This window comes from Squalius cephalus, assembly GCF_949319135.1.
Source record: "Squalius cephalus genome assembly, chromosome: 18".
Classification (NCBI taxonomy): Eukaryota; Metazoa; Chordata; class Actinopteri; order Cypriniformes; family Leuciscidae; genus Squalius; species Squalius cephalus.
In genome coordinates this window covers 29664478-29682133 of record NC_137139.1, presented here as the reverse complement: position 1 = coordinate 29682133, position 17656 = coordinate 29664478, and the positions used below count along the sequence as shown (strand labels likewise).

At 36.9% G+C, this 17656-nt stretch overlaps 1 protein-coding gene across 2 annotated transcripts in view; it reads left to right on the top strand.

The window, feature by feature from the left end:
* The window catches only part of ppp1r14c (protein phosphatase 1, regulatory (inhibitor) subunit 14C), a 13813-nt gene extending 2774 nt beyond the window's left edge, over window positions 1-11039 (top strand). The window contains exons 2-5 of one of the 2 annotated variants that reach the window (XR_013819051.1): window positions 6716-6799; window positions 7749-7781; window positions 8699-9317; window positions 9743-11039. Coding sequence is in view for 1 of the 2 variants with exons in the window: in XM_079850005.1 (XP_079706131.1) it covers window positions 6716-6799; window positions 7749-7781; window positions 8699-8773 (192 nt within the window). In the remaining variant the exon portion in view is untranslated. Of the gene's footprint in view, window positions 1-6715; window positions 6800-7748; window positions 7782-8698 lie in introns of both variants that reach the window. The other variant, XM_079850005.1, reaches the window with a different exon arrangement.
* The last annotated feature ends 6617 nt before the right edge of the window (window positions 11040-17656 follow it).

Sequence of the window (17656 nt, the reverse complement as noted above, 5' to 3'; positions counted from 1 at the left end):
ACTTCCATTTCATGTCATCTCATGTTTGTTAGCGCTTATGCAGCTCTCATTATCATCTATACTCTCTTTTAATTGGCTGAGCAAAAATGACCAAAGCCATGTTGATATTCGATAGTTTGTTTGAAATTATTTAAATATGCCTATCTCACACAGCTAAATGAGTTAAGGGAAAGTGTTTAGCAGGTTTAGCTGATTGGATTTGCGTGCAATTCACTAACAACAACATCTCCATTGTGCAATATGGCCGTTAGGGTTAGTGTAAGGTGATGACACGTTATAGACCTACTTAAGGAAGAGTAGGTCAGCATGGGATTACTTGCTGACAGTGAAGGTTTTCTAGATTTAGAGAAGTTTGACAGAATTCAACCAAAACCCTGAGGCCTGAAACTGATTCTCTAGTACATGATTGCACATGCTTTTTGCAATTGCTTCTAGCAATGCAGACTTGATTGCATGCGTCGTTGCATTCCCAAATATGCCAAAATACAATTCATGATGCAATGCAAGCATGCATTTAAAATATCATCATTTATCCTTTCGGCTGCGTGAGGAACTGCATGCATTAGTGTAAACTACTTTCTAGAGTCGTTGTTCTACTTTAATAGCAGACAGCTTGCTTAGCATGTTACTAGTTTATAGCTAACTACCTGAACAATAACATTTGGTTTAATAGTGCACCCATTTGAAGGCTGCTCTATCACCATTGAGTACAATCCAAGAATGCTTTAAGCATTTACAGATTACAGTGCTTGCAATGCATAGATCTAATATTTGAGCCTGGTGCAGCGTCAGATCTCACACTTTAAAGCATCACTTGACTATGACATCGCAGGCTTTCAGTCACAGAGCTGACCTCTGACCCCAACTGATCAGAATGAGTGACAGCACAGCGTGGATTAGATGAACTTGGTGGTCATACAGTGAGTGAATGTATCCAACAGAGCGAAAGCGAGAAAAAGGATGAGCAAGGAAAAAAATGGTGGAACGTTATCAGGATATTTGGAGGTTAATTTCTGTGACTTCTGGGAGAAGAGGATTGGGGAAAAGGAATTAGAACAGAAATTAGAACGGAAGATGAGAGGAAAGTAATGGAAAAGCAGTAAGGAAGAACACAATAGAATTAGAATTGGATCCGTTTAGTGGACGGTAAAACAAAGGAAATTAAGGCAATTTTGGACTTGGAATTGAATCAATTTCATGCCTCGAGTAAAACAGCATGTCATCTCATGCACACACTAACAACCCTCTAAGAAACACTAAAAGTGTGTGTTCATATGATCTCTGCATCCTCAGCACCTCAGCTGTGCTTACAAGGCTTACAAAGTACAAATGTAGGACGTTTCTTGTTGCAATTTGCATGTACATGTGTATCAGAGCTCTTTGATGGGCTTTGCTTTAGTAAAACAGGTCCATCTGGAGTTCATTAGCGTATTGAACACAGAGAAGAGGTGGTCTACGTGCGAGCTAATGATGGAGTCCTCTGTCTAACGGAGTCCTCAAATCAATGACGGTCACAAACCGCTGCCTAAGCTGTTTTCTGCAGAGGATTCTGTCTATTTCAGGCACAGGGCAGCGGTTTGCAAGCATGCAGATTCTCTGTGTGAGAATCAAGGATGAATAGTGCTGTGATAGGATGTGAAAGCTCATTCAGTAACACTGCTGGACTAAATACTAATCCAAAATATTAAGATTAGTGCTCAATTTTTTTTATGGCTGATTTTTAAACTTGAGGCCCATTCACACTAAGGACGATAACTGTAATAATGTCGCTTTAAAAAAATATATCTAAATGTAAAAGAATAGCAGAGTCCATACCATACCACAAATATAATGATAACGGGCCAGCATTATAAATTATACTGTTGGAATCACTTTCACAATGAATCACATTATAATGGGGGGAAAAATTGGTAGCCCATAACATTTTATTGTTCAAAACCTGTTTTGTGCAGACCCTGTTACATTCTGTTTGGGTGTTGAATGTTACCAAAAAAAATACATACAGTTAAAGCATTACATTTTAATCGTGATCAAAACAAAATTTAAGCAGAATTAGATTTTTATTTTTTTTTCCTTATATAATGGGACATCACATTTCTTTATTTGAAACAGTTATTTTGCATTATGCACTAAATAGTGCAATCTATCAAATATTGTGACTAAATTCAGTCTCCTGTTAATTATATCAGTACTGAGTCATAGAGACGTTTTTTGAGAATGGCTGCAAAACCCTCTCTCTGTACTGACACACAACACCGCATAAGAAGCAGCGAGATATGTCCTCTGCATTCAGCCCAGTGGGGTTCTGCTAATATGCCCCTGTCTGCAAAAGATACCCACAACCCCCCTCTCTGCTGTCTTTCTCGTCAGCGAGGGGGAAGGGGTTCGTCTTTGATGCTCAACGCCTCAGGGCTCTGTCTATCTGTCTGATATCATGGCCTCTGCATTGCATTTCACTTCGACTGTTTGTATTGATTCAGCGTGTTTGTGTTTTGTATTAGAGACGATCCTGTCTGCATTTGTTTATATTGTATTTTAATCTCCATCTGACCTTGTAGCAGAAGCATCGTACCTTTTTTGTTTCTTGTAATGTTGATCATTAAGAAGCACAATTATTGTATGTAAAAAAAAAAGTGTATCTTATTATATTATATTATATTATATTATATTATATTATATTATATTATATTATATTATATTATATTATATTATATTATATTATATACTCTGCCCGGCCAAAAAAGTTGTTGTTTGGATTTAAATAGGCAAATGCTATTATATTTACATAATTACTCCAATCTTTAGTGTCATATGATCCATCAGAAATCATTCTAATATGTTGAAGGATCATGTGACACTGAAGACTTGAGTAATGATGCTGAAAATTCAGCTTTAATCACAGGAAAAAAGTTACATTTTAAAATGCATTCAAATATAAAAACTGTATTTTTAAATCGTAATAATATTCCACAATATTACTGTTTTTACAGCATTTGCGGTCAAATAAATGCAGCCTTTGTGAGAATATTTGAATGTTTTTTCAAAAACATTCAAAAAATCATAATTCCAAGCATTTGACTTTTTGATAAAATGCATAATGCAACAATTTTGCTAAGTTTATTTAAAAACTACATATTAGGTCAAAGTTTGAACTCTGGTCCCTTTACTAATCAACTGTATGACTAGAGAAACATATTTTATTTGTATATAATAAATTATGTTGTTTTTTGTTTGTTTTTTGTCTTCAGTCATGTTTTTTTCTTACCAGTGACACTAATAAAACCTCAAAAAATGGGTTCATGTCACTCCTGCCTTGTAGAGAGCAATTTTATCATCTTTATTCTGCCAACTGAAGGAGCCCGATCGTAAATCATCTGTGACACACAGAATATGCATGCGCATGGTGTTTTATGAGCACATATGTGCGCAGTACAGTACAATCTGCTTGTTTATGTTGGTATGCAAATGGTGTTATGTGTGTGGGAGTTCGTGTGTGATTTCTGAGCATTGCTGCCGGCGTTTGTGTGTACATTTTCGCACTTTCCTGCAAGCCCTCTCTCACACTAACGCCTGTTTGAAATCCTCAGTGGTCTGACATGTCTGCTCTGAGAGGGAGAGAGATTGCGTCCCTCTGCTTTGTGTTTGCAGATGAGACACCAGTCGACTGCGCTTTCAGGCACCGTGAACAAATAGGTCAAGTGAAGGTGTCTATGCTGGTTCTGCAGCTCATACAGCACACACGTTCAGTACCCACAATCCACCTGCAGGGCTTTTCATTCACAATACACATACATTATATGCAAGCACATTTGTACAGCTGGAATGAAAAATGCTTTATACTGTAGTGGCCATTAATGATGGCTCAAAACAATAAAAAAAAATGACAAGAAGTCTTTATAAAACAACGATAGATAGATAGATAGATAGATAGATAGATAGATAGATAGATAGATAGATAGATAGATAGATAGATAGATAGATAGATAGGTTTTAGCATGTTGCTAGGATGGTCTGGCTGGTTGCAAAGTGGTTTCTTACTGACTTTGTGAACCGGTGTGAAATATAGCTACTGAAATGATTGTTTGAGGTGGCTGATTGCATCTGTGTCAGGTTATCTTGATTGATGTCGGATCAGTCTGTGATTGATTGGCAATGTCTTGGCGGCTAGCTTGACTGATCTGCTGATGGTTTAGCTTTATCTGATTTAGTCTTTGTGGCTGGCATTATCTTGTTTTGCCATTTTCCCGACTAGGACACTCGGGAGTGAACATGTGAACACACAGACACAGACAAAAAAAAGGTCTAAAATAAACGCATGATGTATTCGCTCATCTGACAGCAGCCAGGCGACTGATTGGATCATCATTTTAACAAACAGCTCCAATAAGAAGCCATGATGTTGTTCTAAAAGGATGATTTGTCAAAATCTTCATTTGTTGCGCATATGAGAGTGTGTCTGTTTTTGAAGATTTATAGTGTTAATATATTGATTTGTATTTGTCGTTAAATGTAAAAGTGTGTCATAATCTTTCTGAAAATGTCACCCCATTGTAGATTTACATGAACTCACAATATTCATCTTTGTGTATATCTTAGAACCGCTAAGATAATTTGATAATATTGAGATCTCTTTAGAAACTCTAGAGGGGGAATTTTTTTTTAATATTATCTCTCTAGTAATGAAATCTCACACACACACACACACACACACACACACACACACACACACACACACACACACACACACACACACACACACACACACACACACACACACACACACACACACACACACACTTATTAACTCTGCAGACCAGCACTAATCATTTTGACCTGCTTCTCGCTAAATCAGTTTCTCTTTCACGCTCCTATATTCACTCTCCGGCCACTTCATTAGGTACATCTTGCTAGTACCGGATTTCCTTCAGAACTGCCTTAATTCTTCGTGGCACAGATTCAGCGAGGTGCTGGGAACATTCCTCCGAGATTTTGGTTCATATTGACAGATTTATCAGCTGCACATCTATAATGCGATTCTCCTGTTCCACACATCCCAAATCTGCTCTATTGGATTGAGATCTGGAGACTGTGGAGGTTTGAGTTTAGCGAACTCACTGTCATGATCAAGAAACCAGTTTGAGATGATTTGAGCTTTATGATATGGTGTGTTATCCTGCTAGAAGTATCCATCAGAAGAAGATACACTGTGGTCATAAAGGGATGGACATGATCAGCATCAATACTCAGGATGGCTGTGGAGTTTAATCGATGATCAATTGGCACTAAGAGACCCAAAGTGTGCAAGAAAATATCCCACCATCATTACACCACCAGCAGCCTGAAGCGCTGATACCAGGCAGGATGGATTCATGCTTTCATGTTGTTTACACCAAATTCTGACCCGACCATCTGAACGCTGAAGCAGAAATGGAGACTCATCAGACCAGCAATGTTCTTCCAATCTTCTATTGTCCAGTTTTGTTGAGCCGTGTGAATTACAGCCTCAGTTTCTGTTCTCATCTGACAGTATCACCGGTGTGTGTCTTCTGCTGCTGGAGCTCGTCTTCTTTAAGGTTTGATGCGTTGTGTGTTCAGAGATGCTCTTCTGCAGACCTCGGTTGTAATGAACCTTATTTGAGTTACTGTTGCCTTTCTATCAGCTGAACCAGTCTGATCATTCTCCTCTGACCTTTGAAATACTCAGACCAGCCAGTCTGGCACCAACAATCATGCCCCATTCAGTCACTTAAATCCCCTTTCTTCATCGTTCTGATGCTCAGCTTGAACTTCAGCAGATCGTCTTGATCATGTCTACATGCCTAAATGCCTTGAGTTGCTGCCATCTGATTGGCTGATTAGATATTTGTGTTAACGTGCAATTGAACTGCTGCACCTAAATTTTTGTTCTTTCTTTTTTGTGTGTATTATATGTGTATATATATATATATATACAATTTTATTTATTTTTTAACATTTTTAAAAATACTGTAAAATAATGCATTGGTGTAATGCTGTTTGTGTGAATTTTTAAATTGAAAATAAATCAATGCCATTGTAGTAACGTATATGAAAAAACTTTGAACAAAATCCTACATCATGCGAAAAACCATTCATGCACATTTGATGAAGTTGAGTAAATCTGGGAAGTAAATCCTGGATTTGTCCTTGGATCTGTCAAGCAAATGCAGAATTGGCTGTAACACTCTGACAAACTGGCACTCAGACAATAATGACATATGTGCTTTCATATTGAAGATGTATATTATTCTATCTCTCTCATTTGCCAAACGAGCAAAGCGATTACCACATGGAAAATAGTCCCCTCTCTTCCTCTCACCTTTAAACAGGGGAGTGTATTTATAGACCTCATCTCATCGTGCCTGTGTGCCTCTGTCTGTCATCACAGTGGCACAGCCTTCAGATTAACCTCAGCTTGTGACTGGAGTGTTTCCTGATGTTCTCGCTCCCCAAATAGCCCTGATGAACGTATAATTCACAATTTCTTGGCTGCTGATTTGATCTAGACCACATCTATCCAATCTGTAAGAATTTCTGTACTAATGAAGGAAAATCAGTTACTTGGAGGTCTCTTGGTGGTTTCATTTAAGTATCAGATGTTTGCAGATGTTTCTTTAAAACTCATTTGGGATTTTTATTCTTTTTTCTTTTTTATGTGCTTCCACTCACTTACTATGTGTGATCTCTGTTTGTACAGGAAGAGGAAATGCCAGAGGTGGAGATTGACATTGATGATCTCCTGGAGGTGAACAGTGAAGATGAGAGAGCTGTAAAACTACAGGTAAACTCCTGTGTGAGCGTGTGTTTAGAAAATAATGCATTTTTCTGTTAGGGTACGTTTACACAACAACGATGTACTAAAAACGGGGAAAAAAAATTCCTTTGCGTTTTTCGTGTTCAGACGACAACATTGTCAAAATGATCCCTGTCCACACGGATCTGCAAAAATGCCTAAAAACGCTGTATTATTCTGCCAGGCCAGTCGTTGGCGATGCCGCTTTTTTTGTAGTTTACATGGAGACGATAACGCTATCGTTTTCAAACAAGTGCACTTTGAAACTAGTTTTCAAAAGTTAGCATTTTCAGGCCCCCAACACAGCGTTGTTGTGTTACTGAATGGTCAAAATGCACAAGTTTTCCGAGTTTGGTTGTAAAAGGTGTCGTGTAAACAGCCCCTTAAACACTGAGTTTAGAGTTTAATGACAAAACATTGAACATGAATGCAAACACTTTTAGCTATGCTTGGTTTCATGATGTTCTGAAATTTATCAGAATGCAATTCATAATGCAATGTTCATTTCGCATTCCAGCACTGCTGAAAGCGGCGTTAAGAGAATCTTGCTGAGTAATTAGTTCTCAAGGCCGTATTATCCCTTTTACAAAGTCTTGATTTTGTTTATGGGCTCTACTAGCATAGGGTTGAAAAATGTGTATATTTTCAATATATATATATATAACAAGTATGTGTCCTCACACACTAAACAAGGTCCTCTTTAAAGTGCTTTTATACTATCTGAATAATAACATCTGCATTATTGATAGAGACATTAAGATAAACTCTAGCACCTCCTTGAGGGTTTTTACTGCTACAGTAACACACAAACACTATATGCCCAAGCCAAAAATTCACGTTGTGTATGTAATTGTCTGAAAATGTTTAGGTTTCTGAAGTTGTTTGTGTGTGTCTCAGTCAGATGATATCTTTTTTTTTTTTTTTTTTTGTCCCTCAGGAATCACTGACAGACTGCTTCAAGCCCACTGATGTAAGTCATAACAGAAAATATAGGCCACCAACCTACAGCTCTGTTCCAAAACATAGTGAGCTGCCTACGTAGACAGCATTTTAAGGAGTATTATAAGGCATCATAGGTGCACTCACAAAGCAAAGCCTATATATATATATATATATATAAATATATATATATATATATATATAAATATATATATATATATATATATATATATATATATATATAAATAATATGGGTCAATTCTGGTGTACAAAGGATATTATACTTGCAAATATGCTTTGGACACCAGAATTGACACGCCATGTCATTGACATATATATATATATATATATATATAATTTTTTTTTTTTTTTTTTTTTTTTTTTTTTACACACACACACACACACACACACACACACACAGCTTTAGGAAATGCTAGTGGATTTCATATGAGTGTGCACTGACCTGAATACATGTGTGTGCTCAAAGAATCCATCCAACATTATGGAAATCACAATGCATAAGACAGCAGACACAATAACCCACTGACCAACACACACAGATACAGATGCTTTTAATCCAATATAAACACCCATGTTTACACCCGTGTGTGTGTGTGCAATATAAAATAAAGTTATATAAATGTAAAATTATAAAACACAGACACACAGAAGTGTCCTCATCAAGCCATAGGTGTTTATATTAGATTAAAAGCATCTGTACACACACTCTTACAATCCTCTCTTATCTAATCACAGATGCTTAAACTATCATGCGTGCTTGTTTGAGTGTGTGTATTGTGCATCAAACCCAAGCACATAGTTTGTGAATCAAAGACCCCGCAGCATTGTTGCTGACCTACAGCCACAAGCTTTACACAGCGAATGAATGATGCGGAAACATGAGTAGACTTTTACTACACACAGTCTGTCTCTTTCTCTCTACACCAGGTCTTCGTGCGTGAGCTCCTCGGCAGGATAAGAGGAATGAGAAAACTCAGCGCTCCGCAGAAGAAAAGCTTTTAAGTGCTCGAAAATGCCAACGACAATCCAGCTACATGGACTACAGGTCCCACAATCCATCACTCAGTCTAGAGTCCACATACAACCCTCAAGGACTCCATATCCCAGGATTCCTTTCTGGCCCAGAATCAATATACCAGTCCAGAGTTCATTTTCAATTTTCAAGGACCCATATCCCAAAAAAAGCAACTTTGTTCAGACCACCTACATAGATCACACAATCAATCCAAGAGTGCAAAGTTCATCCGGGACGCAATCTAAAAACAATCTCAGCAGCCGATCGGGACAGCCTGATGTTCCTGCCCTCGACCTCTCAGTCGGTCTCACAGGCCCAATACATCATTACACTGTTTGGTGCAGTATTACAGCTATTTGTGTGAAACCACAACTGGCTAAGCTATTTCATATAGCCTATTAATTATATTTTATATTGTCTTTATTTTAAGCAAAGTTGTTAAAGTCACAACCATTTTTTAATTGTATTATTATGTTTCTTAATCAACAGACTTTTTGACACCTGTTGGCCTTTCCTGCTGATCTCAGAATAGTTTTTTTGGTTTTGTCCAATCACTGTCCTGTATTGATGGCCAGTATTCACCAATATCTGGCCAGTTAAATTGACTTTCATAATTTTGCAAACAGTCTAAACATTTTTAAGTCATTTTGCTTCAAGTAAATGATCTTGATTCAAGATATTGAGTCTTGTATCTGATCAAAATTAAGTGAATTTATGCTTAAAACAAGAACTAATATCTTAAGTCAAAGGGAAAATAAGATTTTTTTTGTGACCTCATTGGAAGATATTTATTTTTGTTTTAAGCATCGCATTGCTTCTCAAGTAAATGTATCTTGATTTAAGAATGTTTAGATATTGCACTGGAAAACAAGGCTAAAATCATTTTTTTGCAGTGAGCAAAAGTGGTCATGAACTAATTGTGTAATGTTCAGTTTTTAAGTCATATAATTGGCCAGAATACATATCAGTCTGTCATATTACCATCATTATTGTATTTTGATAACGCTAATCTTTCAAGAATGTTGAACTGATTTTTGACAGGTCTCTAAAAAATTCCCAAATTTGGGTAAAATATGGACAAATCCAGCCGTTGGGTTACATTTTTAAATTAGCTTACATTTCTAACCCAACATTTGGGTTTGTCCATATTTGACCCAAAATTGGGTTTAAACAACATGGCTAAAATAACTACTTTCATTGAGTGGATATGATTGTAGAATGTGGAAAGTTTAAAGATTTTGGGTGGGATGTGCTGCCAGAAAGTAAAGAAATAAGGCTATATTCGGAATTAAATACTAGTGAACTATTTATTATGAAGTATTCTAGTATGCTATTGTGAACATGCTTCTAAAAGACAACAAGGGCTGCCTGACAGTTGATCTTATTAGCAGACATATTGTGATGATGGTTAGTGTTCATCTAATGATCAAGTCTAATGATAGCTGGATGAGGAAGTCTAGTTTGACTCAAGCCATTATCGTAATCACATAAATCTAGGCTTTTATCTCCTTATCCTCGTACGGTTTCACACGGAGGCTGCCAAAGAATATACTGTTAAGTGGCTGAATATTAGTATATTATAAAGTGCTATGGGTGTAAATTGGTATATTATGTTTGGCTATAACGAACATTTAATCTTCATGTCGGTTGGTGTCATACTCATGGGTCAAAATTTGTGTTTGATGGTGTAAGTTGTATAACAAGGAATCCAGGGGAAAAACTATGGTGCTGTTTAAACTTTTAACGCTCTACAGCGTGGATGGATGATGCGTTTTGCAGGCCGAGAGAGAAAGTGCAAAAATATATAGAGATTCGCTCTTGTTCTGGAAGACTCTTCTATTTTTTATGATATCGCAGTTTCTGTCGGCCTGCATCTAGTATCATAGTGGATTTTAAAGAGTTTGACCCTTCTCTCCGAGAAGAACATTCAGGGTTTAGGCTGATCTCTTTATTTTGGTTTATTAAGTTTGTTCTAAAATGTATTTGAGTGTGCGAAAGCTTTATTTATGCATGTTTTATTGGCATGATAGGAACATTTTTGGATTGCTTACTAAAGCGATGATTTGTCTTTTTATACATAATTACAAGTATTACTCTTATAAATATTAAATTCACTTTTTATTCATTTTTAAGGACTGTATATCTGCGTTCTGGGTGTTTTTAATTGTTTTTCGTTTTTTAAATATATGTAAAGTGTGGTCTTTTTTGTGCTGTTCTAATAAAGGCAAAATGTCTGAACTGTTATAATACACATTCATCAGTGTTGCTTAATTTTATTCACACTCACACAAATGCACAATATCAAACATCATCATACTACAAGCAGGCCTATTTGTGAAAAACGCGCTCGCTTTGGGCTGTTATAGTCACAAATTTGCATCTAATTACTGAACGTGTCACATTAATCCTTAAAATGTATTAATCCGCTTCATTGCCACAGTTAAGGCCGCTCATCTTGTGGTCCCTATCAGGATTCTGTTATCTGTCTGTAATTCTAATGCATTTTCATGCTCTTCTCCAACATATATTCCTTCTGTTTTCTAGAATGTGTATGACACCAGCGATGCAGTTATTATGCAATTAAATCGTTCATGTTATATATATATATATATGATTATCTTTTCCTGATCTTGCAAGTGAGATGCTTGCACAGCATTTAAATAGTCTGGAATTTTTTTGAGGTGTCATGATTGAAATATATATATATATATATATATTTGGTTTAATCAAGAGAATAAAAACATAGTGATGCCATTTATGTCAATATGTTAAATACAGCCTCCGTTAAAGGGATAGTTCACTCAAAAATGAAAAGAATTCTGTCATCATTTTCTCACCCTCAAGTTGTTCTAAACCTTTGAGTTTCTTTCTTCTGTTGAACACAAACGAAGATATTTCGAAAAATGTTAGCAACCAAACGGTTTCTGGTGCCCAATGCCTTCCATAGTATGATGGGGATCATCAATATCTTCTTTCACATTGAACAGAACAAAGAAACTCAATACTGGTTTAAAACAACATGAGGGTGAGTAAATTATGATATTTTTAATTTTTGAGGGATCCATCTCTTTAAAGAGCACCGATACATTACAAACACATGAACTGTGAAATCGCTTCATAGCAACGCTTCCCCTTTAAATTTCCTGACCCACTTTTTGCAGGCGCGTTCACGAGGGAGACTCGGCGGTGCATGTGAGGAGAATGCCTGATGACAGGCGCGTGCTCTGGCTCTGCGCCCTCCAGATGTGCAACACAATCCATTCAAATGCCATTTAGCTCAATCAACCATCTAGACTGAAAGGGTATCAGGGTTTCTCTGCAAGTAAACGATCCAATCAGGTCTAATTTGATTGTCATCAGTGCTGTTGTCGACCATTATAGCATCATGTTAAGATTGTGATGTGGGCTGACTGAAGTAGACCAGTTTAACTCTCTTCAGCAAATGTATTCTGTAAAAGCACTGGTCAGCATGCTCATCGTCCCCCTACATTTTCCTTCAGACATCTCTGTTGCTCTTTTCGTGCACCGTTGTCCTCTTGGCATGTCTTTTTTCTTTCATCTTTGAATCCCAGCCTTACTCTCATTCATTTGTTTCTTTAACTCTCTCATATCTAGCATGCCAGTGTTAGTGTGCCTGTGCCAGAGGACAGGAGAAGACAGTATTGAAGCATCTGCTACCCAGCAATGCAATCAGAGATTCGCCATGCGAGGAAGATTAAAAAGCCACATGAAGCAGAATTTAAAACACACATTCCTCTCTGCATTTCCCAAACCCATCATGAAGACCAAATATATATTTATTCATGCACTTGTGCATTTCCGAAAACTGTCTGTCACAAAGAGAAAAAAAAATCATTCATTGATCAAAACATGGCTTACATTTATCATTAAAAATCAATCTATTTATAATGAATGCGCTTTTTTCTTTGGCATCACGCTGCAGTCAGCCATGAAGAGAGGCAAACACCACAGGGGAGAACACAGAAAAGGATAGAAAGAGGAAGAGAGGAAACAGAGACACTTGGTTACATCATTTAACTGGAAAATTTTAACATTTTATTGCTAAATTTCCAAGAAATTATATTTTCCCACCTCAGCCTCAAAGTACCAGAGATGTCACCACAACACACATTGGATATTGTTGGTTTAGAGTGCTAAGCAAATATGATTATGATGATTATAATATATGATGATATTTGTATGATTATAAATGTATATATCAGCCATATCACAGGAGAGTGCTGTTGGTAATCCAGTGCAGGTAATCACAGCTCATTATCGTAAACACAACATTATTGCGAGTGTGATATTGCTTTTATTCAACAGACAATAAACAAAAAGCTAATATGAGCAAGTTACATTTTTGGACAATATTTATACCACCAACAAAAATAAAATAGTTCCAGACAAAGCAACCGCTACACGTCTCTAAGCAACACGCGGTAATGGTGTTATTGGATGAATCAGTGATTTGAACAAATTGGTTGAGTGAATGATTCAATGACTCGCTAATAAGAGTCACTGGGCTGTGTCCGAAATCGCCTATTTGAGGGTGTGTTCACATTTGTAGTTCAGTTCGCTTGATTTGTTTGGTCCAGACCAACAAAACAAAACAAAAAAAAGATACCGAACGTAAAGGCATAGGGATATGTTCACAACCTGATTGGTCGGCTTTTATGACGTATAGCCTATTTTGAGACGGAAATTACCGAACATCCAAAACAATGCTGCGTGCAAATGCATTCGTTGTATGTGCGTAGCCCACATATCGTCACCTTCCTAAAATAATTGCCCAAGTAATTTTTTCAGGTTTCTCAGAAAACACAAAAAACTGAACCTAACTTCAGAGGCCGAGTAGACTTTCGTTCTTCTTGATGCAACTGCCATCTTGAAAAGCTTGTAAAATTGCCTAAGTCTCATTGTCTTTTGACTTAGGCAAAATAAAACGGCCTAAGTCACACTCTTGACATAGGCCATTATACTACAGGGGTAGAAATGCATGATCTGTTCAACTGAGGATGTGGGCGATTTTACCAGAGGTGGCCAGCATCATGAGAAGATGACTTATGCAAAAAAAATAATTTTTGTCAAAAAATGGCAATTATTTTAGGAAGGTGACGATATGATGGTTTTGAGCTGAGAACTCGTGAAGAAAATGTGTGAAGGAGTTAAAAAAGCGGCAAGAATCCCTCCGTCATATACAAACGAAGATCTACTGTGAGGAAACATGGTTCTGATGCCTGTACCGAACTGTGATGGGCAACTATGATGAGAAAAACAGGTATGAGGGAGCCTTCTGTCCTTTTTAGGGTCTCATCTTCCTGTTTTTGGTTAGTGTTGCATTCATATTTCAGTCGAAGCGCACCAGAGTTCGTTAGGAAGCGGACAGACACCCATCTTTTCAGCGGTCTTGATCCACTTGTTTGGTGCGCATCAGGGTTCGGATGGCAGCGTTCACACTTCAGAGTTCGTTTTAATTTAACTAAACATGCCAAGTGTGAACACACCCTGAAGGGACAGTCACTTGTAGTGGTGGCCAAAACAATAGTAGACATTATTGAGTGCTCTCATTCAATCCCACAATGCACCGCAGCAATGAATGTACAACTGATGTACAGCTCAACAACTATGGAATACCCATAATGCACTGTGAGGGTCGTGCCGAAATAATTCTCACGTCTGACCAGAAGATGGCGCCCGCAGCTGAATCATCCATTCATTCATTTTCCAAAAGGTCCAATGTGGCTACAGCGTTATATCATAGGCTACAGATAGGCCTACTCCTTTTTTGTGGATCCTTAATTGATTATTAAATGGTTTAATTAAGGTTTATATACGCTAGTTTCCATGACAGGATACATTTCAAGATACATTTTTTCATTTCTACTCAAGTTGCCAGTTTGCTAAGTGTCAAATCATTTTTAAACAGCAAGGACAAACTATGCAAAAGCGGCAGAACTTCCGGCGCACTCAGTGTTTTCATTCACTCCTTCAACTGAACTAAATTAGTGGAGTAATGAAGCGAATAATGAATGAGGGAATAGGAGGCGATTTCGACACAGCCTAGGTGTATTCGACTTGAAGCAGACGCCTCCGTATGCTTCCCGAATCGCTCTCGCGGTACTTTGATGTCATGTACCGATCGGTCTGCGCAGCGCCTCAAGTCAAACACACTTACTTGCTTCGTTCCTGTATTCATCAAAGTTTTGAACAAATCGGTTTTAATGAATGAAACAATGACTCACTCATACAGTTGTCGCCACCTACTGGCGAACTTATAACCCGCAGAAAGAGTCACTGAATAAACAGGGTTTCATGAGGAACACCCAAACTAAAACTTCTTGTTGTGCTAAGAAGAATTTTCTATTTAAGAAGAGAGAATTTAAGACTGGTGCATTCTGGGATAATCAAAAGAACAGTAGCCACCATAGATCTTCACACACCATCTTATCACAGAAAAATACACAGAAAGCATGAAAACAAGAACAATAATCACAGTGTTTCGGTATCTGTTCTCATTTACAATAAAATCGAATAGATAACGTGTGACTGTTAACCACAAACTCTAATCCTGCTTTATTTCTGAAGAAAATCTTACTCGCAGTGGCCAGTAGATTTTGAGCAGCGAAGGGCAGATTTGTGTTTTTATTAGTTAATGTTTGACTTGCTCAGCATTGACCCAGATCTGTGGAGAAACCCCGGGTCTGAAAGCTCTTCAGGAACGCACATACAATCACACTGCTGTCACGTGACCGCGACGGTCTGCGTGTGTATGGTGTGAGTGTACTGTAATTGGTTTATTTCACTCCAGTAAACACAGTCTGTCTCTAGAGACATGTAAGTACTGGAATACCTCTAGTGCAATCAGAGCCACTGCTGCAGACTCCATTCACTTCACAGCCATTACAGCAGCCTTCACTTCACTTGTACTACTGCTACTATTATTAGACTAACGCCATGCTCAAATTCTTCTGCTCCACTACTACTATTCCAGCTAAAAGGGAAAGTTCTCAGGCTAACGTTTTGGCAAGGTTCTCTCAAAGTTATAAACAAATGTTCTTTCAGCCACATAAAAAGAATGTTGCTTCAAAGTTATCTGGTCTTTAATAATGTTCTCAAAACGTTCATTCAAAAGAACATTTTCTTTCTGAAACATTTTAGTTGGACATTCATAATACGTTTGAATGATATTGTTTCAGAATGTTCAGAGAACCTTCAAAAGTTACACTGCCATGATGTTTAAAAAATGGTAAAATGGAATGTTCCCTTAAAGTCTCCTTGTAATCAATCGTTTTATCCCTTAAAACTCATCTTTGATCACCAAAATTACATATTTAAAAGTTTTTTTTCTTGAAAAATAATTCGTCATGCCTTTAAATAGTTTGAATGTAACTCTATACTCTACTGCCTCATTTAGTATACGTGGTTCTATGAATATGCAAATGAGCCCCGCCTCCACTCACTCAGCAGCTCAGAGATCCACTCATTGTCCTTGAAAATTCAAGGTAAATATCGCTTGTGAGCAAAATATTTGTATTGTATGTATGTATTGTATACACTGCAAAAAATCCTTTTCTTACTTAGTATTTTTGTCTTGTTTCCAGTCCAAATATAAAAAATCTTAAATCAAGTAAAATAGCATAAGATATTATGTAAAATTACAAGCAAAATTATCTGCCAATGGGGTAAGAAAAATAATCTTAATTCTAATGGAAACATTACAATGGGGTAATTCTTACCCCATTGGCAGATAATTTTGCTTGTTTAAAGCAAAAACTCACTTTATTTGTATTTTTTTACACAATATCTTATGCTATTTTTAGACAAAAATACTAAGTAAGAAAAGTATTTTTTTGCAGTGTGCCATTTCAAACCAAGCTGTATTTTTGTTGAAGTATGCAAAAAAAAAAAAAAAAAAAAGTGTGAAAATATTATTTAATTGTGTTTATTCAGGGCTCAGCAAGACAAAATAGTCTGACATTTTATTTCAAAAATATAATTTTCACCATTGAACCCTATAAAATACAACAAATGGTGGAAATGACTTTCAGAAAAGAATGACTTTTCAGAAAAAGAAAATCTCCTGTGATCATGTACTGTATGTCCACTGTTGGAAATTGTAAATAGATAAATTATGTGAAAAGAGTATTTTGTATGTATTTTATATTCTAACAGTGCAGACGGTCAAAAGTGCGAATACTGTACGTAAATGAAGACACTTCAAACTGAACCCATGGCCTCGGCTAAGTATCAATAACACAATAAAATGACTCTAAAGAGGCAATGAAAGGATTTTGTATCAACTTTAGGGGATATAAAATAGACATATTGTATTTAGCCATAACCGAGTCATTTAGTCATATTATAGATCAATTAGCAAAGCCACACTGAACAGCAGCAATTCAACATTTAACTTGCATTTCACTGATCATTACTGTGTCATTTAATATATTTTGAGACCTTCATAATATGAAAATATGTTCTCCACCTCTCTTTCTTTCTTACTGGGCTCAGTCGGGTTGCATATTTCCCTTCTCGAGTGAAACTGAGATGGAAAAGCATGAAATGCTTGTGATATGGACGTGTGATGCTGAAATTTGACTGGGCAGAAATTCGTCGCCCCTTTCAAACACGACTGAGAGACTGAAATATAATCATCACAAATGAGTTTCTGAGAACTTCTAAACATCGCAGCATAACTGTGTTGAATCAGTAAACGGTAAAACTAACAACATGTGTTGAACTTTCCATTGTGCTTTAAATAATGTCAGAGATTGTTTGCGTTTCTAATGTTGTATATTAAAATGTCTCTCGTATTCACACTAAACAGATGCCATGTATCAAATAATCTTAATTAAATCACTAGTAAG